The 20,068-nt window shown below is 63.5% G+C and overlaps 3 protein-coding genes across 6 annotated transcripts; 2 read left to right on the forward strand and 1 right to left on the reverse strand.

Moving 5' to 3' along the window:
* The first annotated feature begins 362 nt into the window (after window positions 1–362).
* On the forward strand, window positions 363–9,427 carry PORCN (porcupine O-acyltransferase). Of its 4 annotated transcripts, none has more exons than XM_078850246.1 (14): window positions 363–818; window positions 2,670–2,814; window positions 3,704–3,896; window positions 4,274–4,317; window positions 4,582–4,763; window positions 4,909–5,039; window positions 5,433–5,450; window positions 6,087–6,212; window positions 6,509–6,609; window positions 6,836–6,912; window positions 7,021–7,084; window positions 7,415–7,500; window positions 7,709–7,819; window positions 8,286–9,427. In XM_078850246.1, exons 2-14 carry the CDS (start codon window positions 2,679–2,681, stop codon window positions 8,385–8,387), a joined length of 1,371 nt encoding a protein of 456 aa, XP_078706372.1. In that variant the 5' UTR covers window positions 363–818; window positions 2,670–2,678; the 3' UTR covers window positions 8,388–9,427. The 4 variants fall into 4 exon arrangements, with proteins under 4 accessions (XP_078706372.1, XP_078706374.1, XP_078706371.1 ...); XM_078850245.1 differs by lacking the exon at window positions 363–818 and adding an exon at window positions 846–1,236; XM_078850247.1 differs by lacking the exons at window positions 363–818; window positions 5,433–5,450 and adding an exon at window positions 847–1,236.
* A 742-nt stretch (window positions 9,428–10,169) lies between these two features.
* LOC140901889 (organic solute transporter subunit alpha) lies at window positions 10,170–14,383 on the forward strand. The gene is made up of 6 exons (XM_073321316.2): window positions 10,170–10,445; window positions 10,619–10,692; window positions 10,915–11,070; window positions 11,949–12,060; window positions 12,958–13,210; window positions 13,358–14,383. Exons 1-6 carry the CDS (start codon window positions 10,170–10,172, stop codon window positions 13,789–13,791), a joined length of 1,305 nt encoding a protein of 434 aa, XP_073177417.2. The 3' UTR covers window positions 13,792–14,383.
* A 169-nt stretch (window positions 14,384–14,552) lies between these two features.
* FTSJ1 (FtsJ RNA 2'-O-methyltransferase 1) lies at window positions 14,553–20,030 on the reverse strand. Its single transcript, XM_078850266.1, has 5 exons — window positions 19,823–20,030; window positions 17,360–17,462; window positions 16,345–16,428; window positions 15,654–15,757; window positions 14,553–14,928 (listed from the first exon to the last, which is right to left on the reverse strand). The coding sequence occupies exons 1-5, from the start codon at window positions 20,000–20,002 to the stop codon at window positions 14,695–14,697; spliced, it is 705 nt and encodes a 234-aa protein (XP_078706392.1). The 5' UTR covers window positions 20,003–20,030; the 3' UTR covers window positions 14,553–14,694.
* Between the last annotated feature and the right edge of the window lie 38 nt (window positions 20,031–20,068).

Raw genomic sequence — 20,068 nt, forward strand, 5'->3', positions numbered from 1 at the left:
CCTCCCGAGGAGCGGATTGGCCCAGGAGCCGGCTGAGGCGATGTGGGCTCAGCAGGGGGCGGGGGTGGGGTAGCCATGGTAACAGGTGTCAGTCAGAGGCGAGATTTAAAGGGAGGAGGGCAGGGGCCGTATATGGGAGGGGCCTGGCCCAGGGGGCGGGGCCTGGGCCCAGAGGAGGGGGAGGGGCTAATATCCAGGAGGCGGAGATTGTGTCTCTCAGGGGCGGGGCCCATCTCTAAGGGGCGGGGCCTGTGCCCAAGTGTAGGGTCCAGTGTCTGGGGGGTGGGGCCTGTGCCCAGGGGGTGCTCAGCAGGGGAGGAGCCTGTGGCTGGAGGGTGGGGCTTATCCTCAAAGGCAAGGGAGAGCAGATGGTGAGGTCCACTCACAGGTGTCCTGGGTCCATGGGAGGGGCTTATACTCCGTGTGGGGGAGGGGCTTGCCCCCAGACGCGGGGCCTTAACCCAGCTGGGAGAGGGGTTGCAGCTGTTCCCCAGCTCCCCTGCCCCAGAGGTGGCTGCATCTCAGCACCGGATGAGCCAGCCCCGTGTGGCGTTATGTGCGGCTGCTCCCGGGTTGCGCCCCAGAGGTGGCTGCATCTCAGAGCCAGGTGAGCCCTCCCCAGGCGGTGTTAGATGCAGCTGCTCCAAACCTTGTTTAACGCTAGCTAAGGTCGGATCAGGGCAAACCACAAGGGGCAGGTTTCCCGGGTTCCTTTTGCCACCTTTCACAGGGCCCTCATTTCTCTGTGCTTCCTCGCCGACACCGGGCACTGCCCTGCCTCCCGGGATGAAGGTGTCAAGCGACTGTGAGGTGCTCAGGTACTGAAGCAATGGGGGACAGAGAAGTACCTAAAACATAGACACCCCCCTCCCCCACCTCTAACCTACTAGCCTCACTCCCCTCCCAGAGCCAGGAAGAGAACCCAGGCGTCCTGGTTCCCAGAGCCGGGGACAGAACCCAGGAGTCCCGGCTCCGAGCCCCCTCCTCTCCTCCCAGCGCTGCAGCTAGAGGGCATCCATTGGCTGTCTTGATCGCCCGCCTCATCCCATCCCATCCGGCTCCCGATTGGCCGAGCCGAGCCGTCTCCCCTTCCCGTAGGAGGCTGCCCCGATCCTCCCCGCCCCCTAATTTAAAGGGGATTAGCACCCCCTCCTCCCCTCCCCCCACGGGAGAGCCGGACCGCGGGACGGGCCGCGCAGGGACAGACAGACCTGGAGGGAGAGACTCGCTGCAAAGGTACCTGGGCCCTGAGCGAGCCACAGCGGGAGGGAGGGGAGAGCAGGGAGCGCCCACTCCCCCCCCCCCCCACATCTGGATCCAGCCACCAGTGCAGCTGTTTAGGGGAACCCCCCCTCATTCCCGCCACGTCTGGATGCAGGGGCCAGTGTAGCTGCAAAGGGAGAATCCCACCCCCGCCTCTGGCCACATCTGGATGTCAGTGCCAGTCTCCCAGGCTTCTTACTTGGGGGGAGAGGGGGGTTATCACGACATGTTGCCCTGGGGGGGCTCGGGCCCCCAGCGTTCCTAGTTCTCAGGTGATGAGCATTCCACCCATTCAATACTGCCCCTGCTTCCCCCCTCCCCCTCCTTCCCCCCCCCCCGCACCTCCCTGTGGCCCAGCGGTGCCCCAGGCTCCGGGGTTCGCAGGCCGGATCAGGCCCTGTTGATCTATGTGAATCTTGGCAAATAGATAGATCAGTGTGCTAGGATTTGCGAAGATAGATAGGTGTATGGAGATGGATGGATGGATAGATAGACGCGTGTGCATGGGGCGGATGGAGAGATAGGTGGGTGCGTGTGGGGAGGGATGGACAGATGGATGGAACGACAGATGGGTATTTATGGAGATGGATGAATTGATAGAGGGGTGTGTAGGGGGATGGGTGGATAGGTAAATAGGTAGGGGGTGGTGCAGGGTGGATGGATGGATAGAATCATTGTAATGTGAGGCTGGAAGGGATCTTGGGAAGTCACCAAGTCCAGCCCCCTGCACTGAAATAGGTCCATTCATCTAACCATCCACACACATGCATCCAACCATCCATCCACACACACATCCATCCATTCATCCATCCCTCTAACCATCCATTCATCCATCCCTCTAACCATCCATTCATCCATCCATCTAACCATCCATTCATCCATCTAACCATCCACACACACATCCATCCATTCATCTAACCATCCATTCATCTAACCATCCAGGACAGGACAAGGAGTAATGGTCTCAAGTTGCAGTGGGGGAGGTTTAGGTTGGATATTAGGAAAAACTTTTTCACTCGGAGGGTGGTGAAGCACTGGTATGCGTTACCTAGGGAGGTGGTGGAATCCCCTTCCTTAGAAGTTTTTAAGGTCAGGCTTGACAAAGCCCTGGCTGGGATGATTTAGTTGGGGATTGGTCCTGGTTTGAGCAGGGGGTTGGACTAGATGGCCTCCAGAGGTCCCTTCCAACCCTGATCTTCTATGATTCTATGATCCATCCATCCATCTAACCATTCACACGCACATCCATCCGTTCATCTAACCATCCATGAAGCCAGCCAGCCAAACATCCCAATATGTCTGTTTCCACCCCCCTCCCCACTTCCCAACACAGCTCCATGGGCTCTTTCTGCTCTATGTCCTCTCCAGCGGCTCCTACCCACCCCCACCCCTCCCTTCTCTTTCAGGCCCCGGCCATGGCCACGTTCGCCCACCGGGAGTTTTACCAGCAGCTGCTGCAGGGCTGCATGATCCCCACTGCCCAGCAGGGGCTGGAGCAGATCTGGCTGTTGCTGCTTATCTGCCTGGCATGCCGGCTGCTCTGGAGGCTGCGTAAGGAGGGAGGGATGGTGGTGGGAGAGAGAGTGGGTTGGGTGGAGGGAAGGTGGGATGCATGGAGGGTTGGATGGGTGCATAGGTGGAGGGTGGGTTGGGTGGATGGGTGGGTGGAAAGTTGATTGGCAGGATGGATAGAGGGTTAGTTGGGTGAGTGCATAGATGGAGGGTGGGTTGGAGGGATGGATGGAAGGTAGGTTGGTTGAGGGTTGGACGCATGGAGGGCTGGTTGGAGGGAGGGATGGATGGAAGGTGGGTTGGATGCATGGAGGGCTGGTTGGAAGGAGGGATGGATGGAAGGTAGGTTGGTTGAGGGTTGGACGCATGGAGGGCTGGTTGGAAGGAGGGATGGATGGATGGTTGGTTGAGGGTTGGACACATGGAGGGCTGGATGGAGGGAGGGATGGTGGGAAGGTGGGTTGGATGCATGGAGGGCTGGTTGGAGGGATGGATGGAAGGTAGGTTGGTTGAGGGTTGGACGCATGGAGGGCTGGTTGGAAGGAGGGATGGATGGATGGATGGTTGGTTGAGGGTTGGACACATGGAGGGCTGGATGGAGGGAGGGATGGTGGGAAGGTGGGTTGGATGCATGGAGGGCTGGTTGGAGGGATGGATGGAAGGTAGGTTGGTTGAGGGTTGGACGCATGGAGGGCTGGTTGGAAGGAGGGATGGATGGATGGATGGTTGGTTGAGGGTTGGACACATGGAGGGCTGGATGGAGGGAGGGATGGATGGAAGGTGGGTTGGATGCATGGAGGGCTGGTTGGAGGGAGGGATGGAAGGTTGGTTGAGGGTTGGACTCATGGAGGGTTGGACGGATGGACTGTTGGATGGATGGAAGGGTCCCCACCACAACTCCTTCTAACCATGCCCCCGCTTCCCCCAGCTCTGCCCAGCTATGCCAAGCACCTCAGCACGGTCGGGGGGGGGTTCTACGCCCTCCACCACTTCTTCCAGCTGCAGATGGTCTGGGTGGTGCTGCTCAGCCTGCTTTGCTATCTGGTGCTCTTCCTGTGCCGGCACTCGGCCCACCGTGGGGTCTTCCTCTCCATCACTATCCTCATCTACCTCCTTATGGGGTGAGGCCCGGGTTGGAGGGAAGCTGGGCCCAGGAAGGGGGCACAGAGCTGATTCTGGTCTGCAAGGACCTTCTGGGTGGAGGTGGGTCCGTGGCGAGGGGGTGGAGGGGATGCCCGATCCATGGAGAGGGGAAGGCCGGACCCATGGGGGAGGTGGGGTCCCTGAAGCCAGGTGGGACCGCAGCCGGGTCGAGTGCGTGGGAGGAGAACTGGGAAGACTAGGGGAAGGCAGCCCTGGGGGTGGGGGTGCAGCAATGTCTGGGGACGGGAGCCAGCCATTGGCTGGGGGGCTGGAGATCAGCTGATCTCACAGGGAAACCCCCACCCACCCCATTAGTTCCTCTCTCTGATACAGTCTCCGTCCTTCTCTCCGGCAGGGAGATGCACATGGTGGATACCGTGACCTGGCATAAAATGAGAGGTGAGAATCTGACCTGCCCCCACTGGGACTAGGACATGGGGCCTTTACCCTCTGGGGGGCGCCGGCTGGCAACCAGTCCCAGGGCAGTGTGGGCTGGCTGGCGGAGGAGTGGGGTACCAGGACACCTGGGTTCTATCCCCAGCTCTGGGAGAGAAGTGGGGTCTAGTGGTTAGAGCAGGGGGGGCTGGGAGCCAGGACTCCTGGGTTCTCTCCCCTGTAGTCCCAGGGTACCCCACCCCCAACCTGTTTCTCTCTCCGTGGCAGGGGCCCAGATGATTGTGGCGATGAAGGCCGTGTCCCTGGGCTTCGACCTGGACCGAGGGGAGCTCTTGGCCGTCCCCTCCCCTGTGGAGTTCATGGGCTACATCTACTTTGTGGGCACGGCCATCTTCGGGCCCTGGAGCCGCTTCCACAGCTATCTCCAGGCAGTGGAGAGCCGGGCCCTAGTGAGAGTCGGGGCCGGGGGGCAGGGGGGGGAACAGCGCCCCTGGTGGGCACTGGCTCCCCTCCGGCCCGAGGGTGGGGGACTAGCTGGCTGGCTCGGGTGGGGGGGAACGGGACACGCTGGCTAAGTGGCCCTTCACCCTGCAGAGCCTCCCCTGGCTGCGGAAGGTGTCCCGGAGCCTCCTCCTCTCCGTCATCTGCCTCCTCGTCTCCACCTGCGTCGCCCCCTACCTGTTCTCCTACTTCATCCCGCTCTACGGCTACCGGCAGCTCAGGAAGTGAGTGTGTGCGTCCCCTCCCCCACCCCCATTTCCCACCCTAGGGGACAGGGGTTAGGCCCCACGACCTCCTGCTCCCTCACACCGGCCTCTGGGTCCCCCCACTGCTGCTGCAGGATCCTCCCAGTGTCCTCGAGGCCCCAGCTGGGGAGAGAACCCAGGAGTCCTGGCTCCCAGCCCCCCCTGCTCTAACCACTAGACCTCACTCCTCCTTCAGTTTTCCACCAGTACCTTGATCCACATGTTGCCCCCTCCAATGCCCAGCATCACCCCTATGCCCCCAGCGAGTGGCACCCAGACCAGCGTCGGTCTCTGTCTCTCTCTCTGTTTCTCACTCCTTTCCCCTTCACTCTCTCTGCTCCCCCTCCTCGCCCGGGATCCCGCCGGCCTCAGGAGGAAGCGGAAGGCCAGGTAACGCCAGCCCTGGCCCACACTAGGTTGGGGGCTCGCTCGCGGGTCAAGCTGCGGCTCGGCAAATGGCTCACTCCGGGGCTGAGCCGTTCCAGGGCTCCTCTGAGCCGCGGCCCATCGGCCCACTCGCTCCGGGCTCGCTTGCGGCATGGTAGTGGAGCTTGCTCTGCGGCTCCGTGACTCGCTTGCCCTCTGGACTTGCCATCCTGCAGCTGGCTTGTTGCCGCAGCGGATTATTCCCACCCACCCACCCCCCGGCACTGAGGTCCCGGATCTCTGGCCAGGCTTCACTGCCTGGCTGCCACGGCCCACAGCTGCCCTCGCTCGGAGGTCTGTGTTCTCAGTGACTCAGGAATGGCTGGCCCCGTGGCTTCTCCCGTGGCTCAGTGGCTAGCTTCCTGAATCACTCACTGCGTGCCCCCGTGGCCGGCTCGCTCCCTGCATGGCACCCTGGTTCTCCACTTAACTCACTGACACCTGACAATTTCTCCTTGAATTTCCCTGGGGCTTGGCAATGAGGTGAGTGGGAGGCCGGCTGGGGTGGAAGCCGGCCAGAAGGGGTCTCTGAGACGGGTCCTGCCCCTCTCTGGGAGCAGGGTTCCCGTGGCCTGACCCCCACCGCCCCCACCCCCGCAGGTGGCTCCGGGCCTACGAGAGTGCCATCTCCTTCCACTTCAGCAGCTACTTCGTGGGATTCCTCTCCGAGGCCACTGCCACATTGGCTGGGGCAGGATTCACTGAGGAGAAAGACAACCTCAAATGGTGAGTAGCGGGGGAGAGAACCCAGGCGTCCGGGCTCCCATCTCCACCCCCACCCCACTCTAGCCACCAGACCCCATGCCCCTCCCAGAGCTGGGGAGAGAACCCAGGCGTCCGGGCTCCCAGCCGCCCTCTTCCCCCCACCCTAGACCCCATGCCCCTCCCAGAGCCAAGGAGAGAACCCAGAAGTCCTGGCTCCCAGCCCCCCCGCCCCGCTCTAACCACCAGACCCCACTCCCCTCCCAGGGCTGGGGAGAGAACCCAGGCGTCCTGACTGCTCGCTCGCTCTCTCCTGGCAGGGACCTGACGGTGTCCCGACCCTTGAATGTGGAGCTGCCCCGGTCGATGGTGGAAGTCGTCACCAGCTGGAACCTGCCCATGTCCAGTTGGCTCAACTCCTGTAAGGTCCACCAGGGGGCGCTGCGAGGAGCAGGGCAGGAGCTGGCTGTGGGGGGAGCTCCCAGCTACTCCAGCCCCAGCCTCTCCCAGCAGCTGTGGGGAGCAGGGGGAGGGGAGAAATCTCCTGGCTATTCCACCCTGATCTCTCCCAGCAGGGGGCGCTGTGGAGCTTGGGGCAGTTTGGTAGATTTACGCTCGCCCCCCACCCCCTCCGTGTTTCCTTGCAGATGTCTTTAAGAACAGCCTGCAACTAGGGACTTTCTCTGCTGTCATTGTCACGTACGCTGCCAGCGCCCTCCTGCATGTAAGTTTTGGGGGGCTTGAGGAGAGGGGGCCCAATGGGGGAGCAGCCCCCCCTCCCCGGCTGGCCACTGGCTGATGTCTCCCCTCTCCTCCTCATCCCCAACCCCAGGGACTCAGCTTCCACCTGGCTGCCGTGCTGCTGTCTCTGGGATTCATCACCTACGTGGAGCATGGTAAGTTTCCCCGGTGCTTGGATGGGCCCTTGAAGAGCTGATGGCTGTGCGGCATATGCCCCGTAGTGCTCCCTGCCTGAGGGAGATTCTCCGGTTGCCTCTGGAGGGGTTGGGTGACGGCATGATCTGTGCAGGGAGCGGCGGGGGGGGAGTAAATACACACACCCACGCAGAGCAGGCTTATCCCCCTCCTCCAGGGGGCAGCAGGGACACACACACACTGTGCAGTGCTGTGTGTCCTATGCCCCGTACTGTCACACATACACCAGGGGGATTCTCCCCAATCTCCAGAGCCAGTATCCTGCTCTCACATCTGTCTCTTCTCCCAAGTCCTCCGGAAGCGCCTCTCTGTCATCTTTGATGCCTGCCTCCTCTCCAAGCGTTGCCCGCCCGGCTGTCCCCACCGCCATAACACGGTGAGCCCACAGCCCAAACACCTGGGTTCAATCCCCAGCTCTGGGAGGGGAGTGGGGTCTAGTGGGTTAGAGCAGGGGGGCTGGGAGCCAGGACTCCTGGGTTCTCTCCTTAGCCAGGAGGAGAGTGCAGGGTGACACGGGTCTCCCCGGGATGGGAAGGGAAGAACAGGGGGGTGGGTGTCTCTGAACTGGGGTCTTTCTCCCGCAGAATCTCTGGGTTCGGCTGCTGAACCTACTCTTCGGCGCGCTGGCCGTCTTCCATCTGGCCTACTTGGGCTCGCTCTTTGACATCGACGCTGACGACACCGTAGAGGAGCAGGTAGGGTAGAGTGATCTGACTGTACCTCGGTCATCAGCCGGACCAGGTCCCCTACCCTCCCGATGGCCGACTGTACCTCGGTCATCAGCCGGAAACAAGCCGACCCACCCTCCCGATGGCCGACTGTACCTCGGTCACCTCAGAAAACAAGCAGCCCTACCCTCCTGGGGTCCAACTGTATCTCGGTCACCCCCAAGAACAGGCAGCCCAGCCTCCTGCTCTCTGATGGTGTCACTCACCCCAGGGAACAGGTATCCCTACTGTCCAGAGTTTTGACTCTACCTCAGTCCTTGCCTTGGTGGGATCTGGCTGTACCTTGTCACCACAGGGACAGGTGTTCCTACGCTCCTCACTTCCAGCTGTACCTGAGTCACGGCAGCCCAACCCACTGGGCTCCCGACTGTCCCCCATCACTCCAGGACACAGGTGTTCCCTCCCCAAACTGTAGTGTCTCTCTCCGCCGCAGGGCTATGGCATGTCCTACACCATCTATAAGTGGTCGGAGCTGAGCTGGGCCAGCCACTGGGTCACCTTCGGCTGCTGGGTCTTCTACCGCCTCATTGGCTGAGCTGGACTGGGACACAGAGACACCGGGAGGCGTGGGGGTGTCCTGGTGTGATCCGACTGCACCTCCCCCAGCCCCTACTGAGACCATCGGACACAACCTCAAGAGCTGGCAGCTTCAGCTGGGGCATCTGGCACCAGGGCATGGGCAGGAGGGGATGGGCATCAGGGACTGGGTTGGGGGCTAGCAGCCCCATGGGGAATCACAGTCCCTGTCCCCTGACCACTGGCCAGCCATTAACCCCTCCCTGCCTTGAAGTGAACTGGACAGCCAAGAACTCTGAGGGATCTGGATCCCACCACTGCCACCATCTTATAGGTGCAGAGAGAGGGAACAGACACCATAGAGAGTGACCTCTACCTGTGCATCTCCCCCACCGAAATAATATGACCTGGTCCTCTCTAGGAACTGGAGGACTGAGATCTCTATAGTTGATTCAGTCCCCAGGGCTCCTCCTGTGTTATATTAGTGGAGAGAACAGACACCATAGAGAGCGACCTCTATTAGTGCCTCCCTCCCACCTATGTAACATGTCCTGGTCCTCTCTAGGAACTGGGGAGGACCGAGATTTCTATGGTCAGTTTGGATCCCATCGCTCCCACCATGTTGTAGGAGCAGAGCGAGAGAACAAACGCCTTGGAAAATGACCTCTATCACTGCATCTGTTGCCCTGTCTGCCACACACACTCCATTCACCGTGCCCTGGTCCTCTCTAGGAATCGGACTGAGATCTCTATGGTTGATTCCGATCCCACCCTGTTGTAGCAGCAGAGAGAAAAAACACACGCCAGCCCCCGCCCAGAACTGCTCCCCATTCAACGTCCCCTCTAGGACCTGCAAGACCAAGAACTCTGTGAGTTTATATGGCCCAAGTTACAGCTGCTACCCCCATCCCTCCCCACACCGACCCCCAAACCTGCCAAGGGTGGGGGGACAGGAAAGTACTGTACTTAGTTTAGAAAAAGGGATTTTTTAAAAGAAAACCCCCAAGTATTGGATTTGTTACCTGTAAAATAAATAATAAAAACAATGTAGACACAGAACCACTACTGCGTCCTGCTGGCTGGATTGCTTAATGAGCCATTCCCGCTTTAATAATAATGCGTTGTTAATCGATGGTGGGGCTTCTCACTTCAAACTCAAGCCTTGTGTACCCATTCATGCTTCATTGTTAATGCAAATTATGAATAAGTCATTATCACCAGGATCAGGTCCCCTGTCACAGTGGGTGCGGCACGGACTGAGATTGGGGGCCTCCATTATGCCAGGTGCCACACAGACACCCCAACTGGGAGCGGAGCCCCATCACGCCAGGAGCTAGAGTAACCCGCTCGACCCCACTCCTCTCCCAGAGCTAGGGATGGAACCCAGGGGTCGTGAGCTCTCCATCTAGTGGCAGAGAGTTCCACAGGCCTCAGTCACTGAACCGTTCGCCGCTGCCCAGCAAGTGCAGGAATCCGGACTTGGACCCCGTTACCTGGCGCTCGCACCTGGGCTGGGTCAATGATTAATTAATATGGTGACTAACGAGGAAGGCTCCTTCCGGGGAAGGGAAGAGGCCAGGGGAAGCTGGAAACAGAGAATCAAGGACGCCGGGTGGTGTCTGAAGAGAGGGGAGCCGAGGGAGGGGAGGGCAGAAATGGCACGACCCCAAAACTGCACCCACCACAGCGGCCAGTTCCCCCTGTCCTCAGAGATCCTCCAAGGTGGGACCCAGGCGTCCGGGCACCCCGAGGACCAGAGTGGGGGGTAACATGCAGCCATGGGGGAGGGAATCAGGCCCGAATGGTGGGGGAGTCCCTGGGGGAGGGGAAGGGGTCAGCCTGGGTGGGCACTTGGGGGGAGCAGGAGCTCTGTCTGGCTCGGGCTCACCGCTCCCCCCTCTCTGCCTTGGCCTTCTGCCCCACAGTGTTCCAAGCCCAGCTGTGGATCTTCCTCATTCCCACGGCCCTGGGCCTGGTGCAGCTGGGCCTGTTCCTGGAGCAGACGGGCTTCTTTCTACGCCGCCTGGGTGCCTCCCGCAGAACCACTCTCTCCCTCTGGATCCTGGGGGTCTACCCGGTAAGGCCAGAGAGAACCCAGGACTCCTGGCTCCCAGCGCCCCCCCCCCAACCACTAGACCCCACTCCCTTCCCAGAGTTGGGGATAGAACCCAGGAGTCCTGGCTCCCAGCCCCACCCTGCTCTAACCACTAGACCCCACTCCCCTGACACTGTTCTCTGCTCCATCCCCAGGTGTTCAGCATCATGTCCCTTATTGGCATGTACATCCCCCGATCCTCCTTCGTCTGTAACTTTGTTGCTAACATGTGAGTGTCCTGGAAGCAGGGGGAGGGACTTAAGTTAAAGGGGAGGGGCATAGTGAGGCAGCAATATATGCGGGCGTTCCCTGGCTGCCACACCCCAGAGGTGGCTGCACCTCAGCACCTGGCGAGCTGTCCCTGTGGGGTGTTATGTGCAGCTGTTCTCCAGCTGTCCCACCCCAGCATCAGCAGCATCTCAATGCCACCTTGCCCGCCCCGTCTCCGCAGCTACCACTCCATCACCCTGTGGAAATTCCTGGACTTGGTGACCGATTTCTTCGGGGGCTCGGCCCGCATGGTCCAGCGTCTGCGGGGTCAGCAGGTGGCCCCCAACCCCTTCCCTTGCTGCTGCTGCTGCTGTCTCCCCAACATTTCCACCAGCTGGTAAGTGCCCGACCCTGTTTGCCCTCCGCCCCCCAGCTAGGTGCCAGGTCGGTGCCCCAGGCAGCATTGCGAGCAGACGCCCGGCAGGTCCTTAGACCTCAGCAAGCCAAGCCGAGACCCCAGGGCCGGTGGGAGCCAGATAAAACCTGGCATCTCTGGCCCCGCATCCCCGCTGGGTTCCCATGCCCAGCTGGCCTCGGCACCCCCAGATGTGGGTCAGGGGTTCTTCTGTTGTTCCTAGGCATGTGTTTGACGTGCCAGCCCGCTAACCCGGAGCCACAATGGTCCCCTTTAGCGTGTGTCATCAGTCGACCTCCAGGCACCTTACAAAGGTAGAAACGACGGCTCCTCCTGGATTCCTTGGCTCTCTCCTGGTCTCTATTTGAGATCCCCCGTTCAGCCCACTTTTCCCATGCTCTCTTCCAAACCTTCCCCCAACACCCCTGGCATACGGGACCCCCACTCTGCTGCCTCCCCCCTCGGAGAGATCAGCCCCTTTGCACCCAGTGAGGAGCCAGACAAAGCAAGGGGGAAACTGAGGCACGCCTAGGGTCCACCCACATTCCTACCTTCTCCATACGGAGCTGCGGCAAGGCTGGGACCACTCTCCCCGAGACCGGCACGGCAGCCCAAGGAGGATTGATGGTCTCAATCGCTCCCTTTTAAGATGTTCCGCTGTGCAAATAATTAAACAGTCATTGGAGCAGGGGGTCTGGCCGCTGGGTGTCCCACCTCCCAGTGCTGTAACCACTAGGCCATACAGTCATTCTCGCTCTGGGGCCCTGTGATTAGTGGCTGAGTGGAGGAGGTGGATATGTCATCTAGGGAGTCCCCTTAGGCTGATCAACCCCATGTCCCACCCTCTCCCCATCTGCAAGGTCCAACCTACGCTGGATGACCCTGGCCGTGTACCAGCTGTCCCTCATCAGGACCATCCTCTTCTTCATCACGCTCACCCTCTGGACCGACGAGAAGTACGGCTACGGTGATGTGAGTCACTCTGGCCCCATGTCATCCCCTCCCCCTCACCGGCATGGGGTGGGCAGACCTCTCGGGGTAGAAGAGGTAACTCATCCACCAAGGGCAGGGAATGGTGGCACCCGCTTAGCAAGAGGTTGGGTGTTACGATGGACTGCAGGTTGGGTCAGGTCAAATGTTACCCAAGGGCGTACATAGTATCGGGGTGTTGGGTTGAGGCTGGGTGTTACCCTTCAGCATTGGTTTGGGTTGAGGGTTACCCTTGGGCTTTGGGTTGGATGTTACCCTAGGGCGTTGGACTGAGGTTGTTACACTTGGGCATGGGGGTGGGCCAGGCATTATCCTTGAGCATGTGATTGGGTTGAGGTTGGGCACTACCCTTGGGTGTTGGGTTGGGTGTTAGCCTTGCCCATCAGGTTGAGTTGACTTTGGGCATTACCCATCAGAGTTGGGTTGAGCGTTACCTCTGGGTGCTGGGCAGAGATTGGGCATTACCCTTAAGGTTGGGTTGATGTTACCCAGAGACCTTGGGATGGGTTGAACATTACCCTTGGGCATTGGATTACGGATGGACTTTACCATTGGGTGTTGGGCATTAGTCTTGGCCATGGGGTTGCGTTGAGGCTTACCCCAGGGCACTGGGCATTTCTCGGGGGGCACTGAGTTGGGCTGAGTACTATCCTTGGGTGTGAGATTGGGAAGAGCATTATCCTTGGGCATGGGGTGGGGTTGGATTGAGGTTTCTGTGTTACCTGGGGTGTAGGGTTGAGTTGAAGTTGGGCGTTACCCTTGGGCGTGAGGTTCAGTTGAGGTTGGGCATTACCCTTGGGCATGGGGCTGGGCGTTACAGAGGGAGGTGGCCTGACAGACCACCCAGACCCATCTTCTGACCCACGGCCTCTCCCGCAGGTGAGCTACACCAACCCCAACTCCTACATCAACGCCATCATCAGTATCTCTACCTTGCTGTCCTTCTACGGCTACCTGCTCTTCTACAAGGCCACCAAGCCGGCCCTGGCTGGCTACAGCCTGCGTTCCAAGTTCGTCTGCATCATCCTGGTCCTTGTTGTCTGCGGCCTGCAGAACGGCATCCTGGAGACCATGGGGGCTCTGGGGGCCATTCCCTGCCAGCCTCCGCTCTCGGCTGATACCCGCTCCCAGAGTGAGTCCACCTACAGCAATCCCCCAGGGCGGCGCTAGGGGGCGCCGGGCTGTGGGGAGCAGGGTGGGGGCAAGGGGCACTCTCCCCTGGCAGTCAGGGCCGGGCACTAGGGGGTGCTGTTCTAACCTCGCTGTTCTCCCTTCCCAGTTATCTATTACTACTCCCTGGTGGTGGAGATGTTTCTCATCAGCCTCTTCGCCCATTACTGTTTCCGACGGGACGAGCTCACCCCGGAGAGCCCCACCAGCACCAGGAACCAGGCCTCCCAGACGCAGGCGCTCCCTAGTGGCTCTGGGGAGGACAGCGCCTCCCTGACAGGCCTCAACCCCTGCTACTCCCCCGATGAGAGCCTCTGCCGAATCGAGCACACGCCGTTGGATCGCTTCCATTTCAGCCCCAGCTTCCCCCGACCCGGAGGGGGGCTGGGCCAGGGCTGGCCCGTTGGAACTCCCCCAGGGGCCCTCGAGATGGGAGAGCTGGGTACCGGGGTCCCTGTGAATGGGTCTCCCCCCAGGGAAACCAAAGCCCATCCCAACAGAGTTCACAACCACCCGTGCGCCCATGACGTCACCATGGTATAAGCAGGACCCCACCCCACGTGGGAGAGGGAGCAGGCAGAGGTGGAAAACAGATGGCGTTGACCTGCAGAACTCCCTGCTATAGGATACTACAGGAGGCAACGCTTCCCAAGAAGATGGGAAGGGAACTGGTTGACCCCCAGAAAGAATGGGGATGAGGCAGGAGCTGGAGATCGAGTGCTAAGTGCTGTTGTATAATTGGGGTGATCTAGGGAACCCCTGCACTTACAGACAGTGGGGGATATGACACTGCTGTGTCACAGAAGGCCTCTCTGTCTGCCTCTCACGGCCGCTAAGTCTTTAAGCAGATACCTCCCCAGAGGACGCAGCGGAAGTGCCACTCAGCGAACTAGAGCAGGAGAGGGGCACCTGTGTAATTTTTTGGGGTGTCTGCATTATGTCTTATTAATATCATGTCTCACCCCACTTCCCTGGCTGCATCTAGGGCAATCAAAGGAGGCTCAGAGTACGTAGACCACCAGCTCTTTGGAGGGGGGCCTGTCATTCTGTTCTGTGTTTGTACAGGGCCGCGGGGGATCAGGCCAGAGCTGGGGGCGCTCCATTAACGCACAAAATAAAGCAACCCCATGGTTGAGACAGTCTCTCCAGTGCCAGCTTCAAAGGGGCTAAGGCAACAACGGGTGGGCTGCTGACTGAGGGAAGAAGCTACCGCCGTTAACCAGCAGAACTCCCTGCTCCATGATATCCCTGAAGGGGAAGATTGCCAAGGTGATGCAGGGCTCGGGTTGAAAGGCATCCACTGGTGACCTCTCCGTGAGTCTTTATTAAAATAGAAGCAGGGGCGGGGAGAGTCCCCTGCAAAGACCGGACATTACGGGTTAAATTCAAATGCTCTTTTCACGGATGCGGAGCAGGGCTCAGCCCTGGCAGGGACGGACACACACACTATGGTGACACAGACAGAGACGCCAGGACATTTTCAACAGCTGCCTCCGGGGGGCAGGCCTGAGGTTCTGACGCTGACCCATATGAGGGGGCGGGGCCAGGCTCCTCCAACCGGGACGGCCCAGGCTCCCTAGCCAATCGGTTGTTCCTCTTCAAGAAGCAGGCTTCCTGGTAGGGGGGACGGATGGGGGGCTGGGTGGGGGGCACATAGCTGTATTCCTTCCCTGGGGCCAGCTGCAGAGGGGGGAGAGAGAGACGAGTGTACAGGGGGTGCCAGCATGCCTGCCTGCCTCCCCGGCTGCCGGGATCCCCCCCAGCCTGCGAGTCCCCGCCCCGCCCGCCTCCCCCGCTGCCGGGATCCCCCCCCCAACCCGTGAGGCCCCGCCCCGCCCGCCTCCCCCGCTGCCGGGATCCCCCCCCAACCCGTGAGTCCACGCCCCGCCCGCCTCCCCCGCTGCCGGGATCCCCCCCCAACCCGTGAGTCCCCGCCCCGCCCGCCTCCCCCGCTGCCGGGATCCCCCCCCAACCCGTGAGTCCACACCCCGCCCGCCTCCCCCGCTGCCGGGATCCCCCCCAAACCCCCAGCCTGTGAGTCCCTGCCCCACCCGCCTCCCCCGCTGCCGGGATCCCGCCCCCCAACCCGTGAGTCCACACCCCGCCCGCCTCCCCCGCTGCCGGGATCCCCCCCCCAACCCGTGAGTCCCCGCCCCGCCCGCCTCCCCCGCTGCCGGGATCCCCCCCAAACCCCCAGCCTGCGAGTCCCCGCCCCGCCCGCTGCCGGGATCCCCCCCAAACCCCCAGCCTGCGAGTCCCCGCCCCGCCCGCTGCCGGGATCCCCCCCAAACCCCCAGCCTGCGAGTCCCCGCCCCGCTGCCGGGATCCCGCCCCCCAGCCTGCGAGTCCCCGCCCCGCCCGCCTCCCCCGCTGCCGGGATCCCGCCCCGATCCCTGCAGTCCCACCTGGAGGGGATACGTCCGGTCCGAGTCGTAGGAGCTCAGATCCCCACAGGCCAAGAACGGGACAATGACTCTGTTGGGACCTTCCAGCTGGTTAAAATCCACATCTGGAAAGGCACAGACATAAACAAGAGCCGACTGAGGACGAGCACCCCCTGCTGAGCCCTGCGCCCTGTGGCATGGTGCCCCCCAGCACCCAGCCTGAAAGGGGAAAGCACCCCCTGCCAAGCCCCACACCCCACGGTGCCCGCTACAGCCCAGTCCTGCTCCCCATGGCACAGTGCCCCCCCAGCGCCCAGACCTGCCTGTCAGGGGAAAGCACCCCCTGCCGAGCCCCCCATGGCACAGTGCCCCCCAGCGCCCAGACCTGCCTGCCAGGGGAAAGCACCCCCTGCCGAGCCCCCCATGGCACAGTGCCCCCCAGCGCCCAGACCTGCCTGCCAGGGGAAAGCACCCCCTGCCGAGCCCCCCATGGCACAGTGCCCCCCAGCGCCCAGACCTGCCTGCCAGGGGAAAGTACCCCCTGCCGAGCCCCCCATGGCACAGTGCCCCCCAGCGCCCAGACCTGCCTGCCAGGGGAAAGCACCCCCTGCCGAGCCCCCCCATGGCACAGTGCCCCCCAGTGCCCAGCCCTGCCTGCCAGGGGAAAGCACCCCTTACTGAGCCCCCCACTCTCTGAAGCACAGCTCCTTACCGTAGCAATGGTCCAGCAGGGGGTTGGACATATTGGGCACGTAGCCCTCGGGCGGGCAGTACCCCCGGCAGACAACAAAGGCCTCTGGAGGCGGGAGAGACGTGGTTAGGGGTGTGCAGCGAGTCGGGGCGCCCGTCCAATTTATGAAGAGCGGGCGCGAGCCTCGCCTGGAGTCGAAGCCTTCCCTGGCAGCAAACCCCGGGCAGCAGGCACTGCCCGCTGAGCTGGGTTCCCAGCCCTTCGCCAAGAAGCGGGTGGCAAAGGTCGTCGATTTTAAACACCCGCCACTGAGAGGGAATCTCTCTGGAGACCAACAGAGCACCGAGCCAAGGTGCAGCTTTGCCATGGGGTAGATACCCCTGGCAAGGGCCTGGGGGGCACCTGGCGAGGCTGGCAAAGGGGGTGCCCGACAGGAGACTAGACGGAACAGATTTGGGCATCTCAGGGCTCAAGTTGATGGGACCTAATGTAGCCGGGGGAGGCACATTCCCAGAATGTGATATCTGTTTGCTTGGCCCCGCAGCGCCCAGCCCTGCCTGCCAGGGGAGAGTGCCCCCGGCTGAGCCCCCTGCCCCGCAGCACAGCATCCCCCCTCCAGTCCCCCACCCCCACGGTGCCCGCTACTGCCCAGCCCTGACTGCCAAGGGAGAGCGCCCCCTGCTGATCACCCATGTGTGGGGCTCCATGCAGAGCGTGTCTGTGTCTAACGTGCTTTACACTTCCCATGGGAGATGAGGCACCACCAGAGCGCTCTCACCTTTGGACACGGAGCATACAAACCTCGGGGAGCGCGTGGGGTTGGCACGAGCCCAGGCGCTGGGCAGCGCTGCCGGCTCCAAGGAGGGGGCGCTGGATAAACTGGGTGTGCCCCCCAACATCAAAAAGATGCCTGCCCCCGGAGGCTTAGCCCACCCGGGGACAGAGCAGTTGGGTCCTTGCAGGGGACAGCCCGGCCACCCGGATACCCTCCCAACCCCTGGATCTGCCCCACTGGCACACCCAGTTCTGCCCTCACCGATGCTGGAGTTTCGGCTGCTCCGGGGTTTGGCGCAGGTGACGTCAGGAAAGAAGATGCGGAGCTGGGAGTAGAGAAGCGTCACGTCCTTCCCCCGGAAGATCTAGGGCAAGGTGGGAACACGGTGACAGGCCAGCAGGGGGCAGTGCAGCAACGATCCCAATGGTGTCCCCAGCGCCCGGCCCTGACTGCCAGGGGAGAGCGCCCCACGCCCCATGCCCCGCAGCACGGCACCTCCCGGCCCCTGGCCCTGACCGCCAAGGGAGAGCGCCCCACGCCCAGCTCCCCGCAGCACGGCACCTTCCTGCCCCAGCCCTGACCGCCAGGGGAGAGCGCCCCACGCCCAGCTCCCCGCAGCACGGCACCTTCCTGCCCCAGCCCTGACCGCCAGGGGAGAGCGCCCCACGCCCAGCTCCCCGCAGCACGGCACCTCCCGGCCCCCGGCCCTGACCGCCAGGGGAGAGCGCCCCACGCCCAGCTCCCCGCAGCACGGCACCTCCCGGCGCCCGGCCCTGACCGCCAGGGGAGAGCGCCCCACGCCCAGCTCCCCGCAGCACGGCACCTCCCGGCGCCCGGCCCTGACCGCCAGGGGAGAGCGCCCCACGCCCCGCTCCCCGCAGCACGGCACCTCCCGGCCCCCGGCCCTGACCGCCAGGGGAGAGCGCCCCACGCCCAGCTCCCCGCAGCACGGCACCTCCCGGCCCCCGGCCCTGACCGCCAGGGGAGAGCGCCCCACGCCCAGCTCCCCGCAGCACGGCACCTCCCGGCCCCCCGGCCCTGACCGCCAGGGGAGAGCGCCCCACGCCCAGCTCCCCGCAGCACGGCACCTCCCTGCCCCCGGCCCTGACCGCCAGGGGAGAGCGCCCCACGCCCAGCTCCCCGCAGCACGGCACCTCCCGGCCCCCGGCCCTGACTGCCAGGGGAGAGCGCCCCACGCCCCGCAGCACGGCACCTCCCGGCCCCCGGCCCTGACCGCCAGGGGAGAGCGCCCCACGCCCCGCTCCCCGCAGCACGGCACCTCCCGGCCCCCGGCCCTGACCGCCAGGGGAGAGCGCCCCACGCCCAGCTCCCCGCAGCACGGCACCTCCCGGCCCCCGGCCCTGACTGCCAGGGGAGAGCGCCCCACGCCCAGCTCCCCGCAGCACGGCACCTCCCGGCCCCCGGCCCTGACTGCCAGGGGAGAGCGCCCCACGCCCCGCAGCACGGCACCTCCCGGCCCCCGGCCCTGACCGCCAGGGGAGAGCGCCCCACGCCCCGCAGCACGGCACCTCCCGGCCCCCGGCCCTGACCGCCAGGGGAGAGCGCCCCACGCCCCGCAGCACGGCACCTCCCGGCCCCCGGCCCTGACCGCCAGGGGAGAGCGCCCCACGCCCCGCAGCACGGCACCTCCCGGCCCCCGGCCCTGACTGCCAGGGGAGAGCGCCCCACGCCCAGCTCCCTGCAGCACGGCACCTCCCGGCCCCCCGGCCCTGACTGCCAGGGGAGAGTGCCCCACGCCCAGCTCCCTGCAGCACGGCACCTCCCGGCCCCCGGCCCTGACTGCCAGGGGAGAGCGCCCCACGCCCCGCAGCACGGCACCTCCCGGCCCCCCGGCCCTGACCGCCAGGGGAGAGCGCCCCACGCCCCGCAGCACGGCACCTCCCGGCCCCCCGGCCCTGACCGCCAGGGGAGAGCACCCCACGCCCAGCTCCACTCTGAGATAGCGCGTCCGGCCCCCGGCCCTGACCGCCAGGGGAGAGCGCCCCACGCCCCGCAGCACGGCACCTCCTGGCCCCCGGCCCTGACCGCCAGGGAGAGCGCCCCACGCCCAGCTCCCCGCAGCACGGCACCTCCCGGCCCCCGGCCCTGACCGCCAGGGGAGAGCGCCCCACGCCCCGCAGCACGGCACCTCCCGGCCCCCGGCCCTGACCGCCAGGGGAGAGCGCCCCACGCCCCGCAGCACAGCACCTCCCGGCCCCCGGCCCTGACCGCCAGGGGAGAGCGCCCCACGCCCCGCAGCACGGCACCTCCCGGCCCCCGGCCCTGACCGCCAGGGGAGAGCGCCCCACGCCCAGCTCCCCGCAGCACGGCACCTCCCGGCCCCCGGCCCTGACCGCCAGGGGAGAGCGCCCCACGCCCAGCTCCCCGCAGCACGGCACCTCCTGGCCCCCGGCCCTGACTGCCAGGGGAGAGCGCCCACGCCCAGCTCCCTGCAGCACGGCACCTCCCGGCACCCGGCCCTGACTGCCACGGGTGAGCGCCCCACGCCCCGCACCCCATCAGCATGTTGCCCCCTGGCATCACACCCCTATTCCCTCAGTTACAACTCCAATCGTCCAGAGACATGGCCACAGCTAGAGGGCACTGTTCCCCAGCCGCCCTGTCCCAGAGGTGGCTGCATCTCAGCACCAGGTGAGTCACTCCCTTGCGGCTGTTACCCCTTCAGCTAGGACCCTGGGGCTTCTTAGAGGGCCTAATATTTACCTTGGCCACAAAGGTGCCTCCTTTATTCAGGACGTGGGTCGTGATGTTCAGAGCCTGGAATGAGAAGGAGAAAAGGAAATTATCAGCGAATGCCAAAATCCTTAATAAAACAGGGACAGCTCTCTCGGCACTGAGATGCAGCCACCTCTGGGGTGGGGAAATTGGGGAACAGCCACACATAACGCCGCACAGGTACGGCTCGCCCGGCGCTCCGATGCAGCCACCTCTGACTCTGAGATAGCGCGT

Source organism: Lepidochelys kempii, chromosome 23, assembly GCF_965140285.1.
Source record: "Lepidochelys kempii isolate rLepKem1 chromosome 23, rLepKem1.hap1, whole genome shotgun sequence".
NCBI lineage: Eukaryota > Metazoa > Chordata > Testudines > Cheloniidae > Lepidochelys > Lepidochelys kempii.

Excerpts from the sequence above, each read along its gene's own strand:
- PORCN (XM_078850246.1), top strand. The coding sequence starts at position 2,679 with ATGGCCACGTTCGCCCACCGGGAGTTTTACCAGCAGCTGCTGCAGGGC. Across the intron at positions 4,764-4,908 it reads CAGTGGAGAGCCGGGCCCTA|AGCCTCCCCTGGCTGCGGAA; the intron begins GTGAGAGTCGGG and ends TTCACCCTGCAG. Across the intron at positions 7,501-7,708 it reads GTCCCCACCGCCATAACACG|AATCTCTGGGTTCGGCTGCT; the intron begins GTGAGCCCACAG and ends TTTCTCCCGCAG.
- LOC140901889 (XM_073321316.2), top strand. The coding sequence starts at position 10,170 with ATGGTGGGGGAGTCCCTGGGGGAGGGGAAGGGGTCAGCCTGGGTGGGC. Across the intron at positions 10,446-10,618 it reads GGATCCTGGGGGTCTACCCG|GTGTTCAGCATCATGTCCCT; the intron begins GTAAGGCCAGAG and ends CTCCATCCCCAG. Across the intron at positions 10,693-10,914 it reads TGTAACTTTGTTGCTAACAT|CTACCACTCCATCACCCTGT; the intron begins GTGAGTGTCCTG and ends CCGTCTCCGCAG.
- FTSJ1 (XM_078850266.1), bottom strand. The coding sequence starts at position 20,002 with ATGTGTGGCTGTTCCCCAATTTCCCCACCCCAGAGGTGGCTGCATCTC. Across the intron at positions 17,463-19,822 it reads GAGGCACCTTTGTGGCCAAG|ATCTTCCGGGGGAAGGACGT; the intron begins GTAAATATTAGG and ends ACCTTGCCCTAG. Across the intron at positions 16,429-17,359 it reads CAGCCGAAACTCCAGCATCG|AGGCCTTTGTTGTCTGCCGG; the intron begins GTGAGGGCAGAA and ends TCCCGCCTCCAG.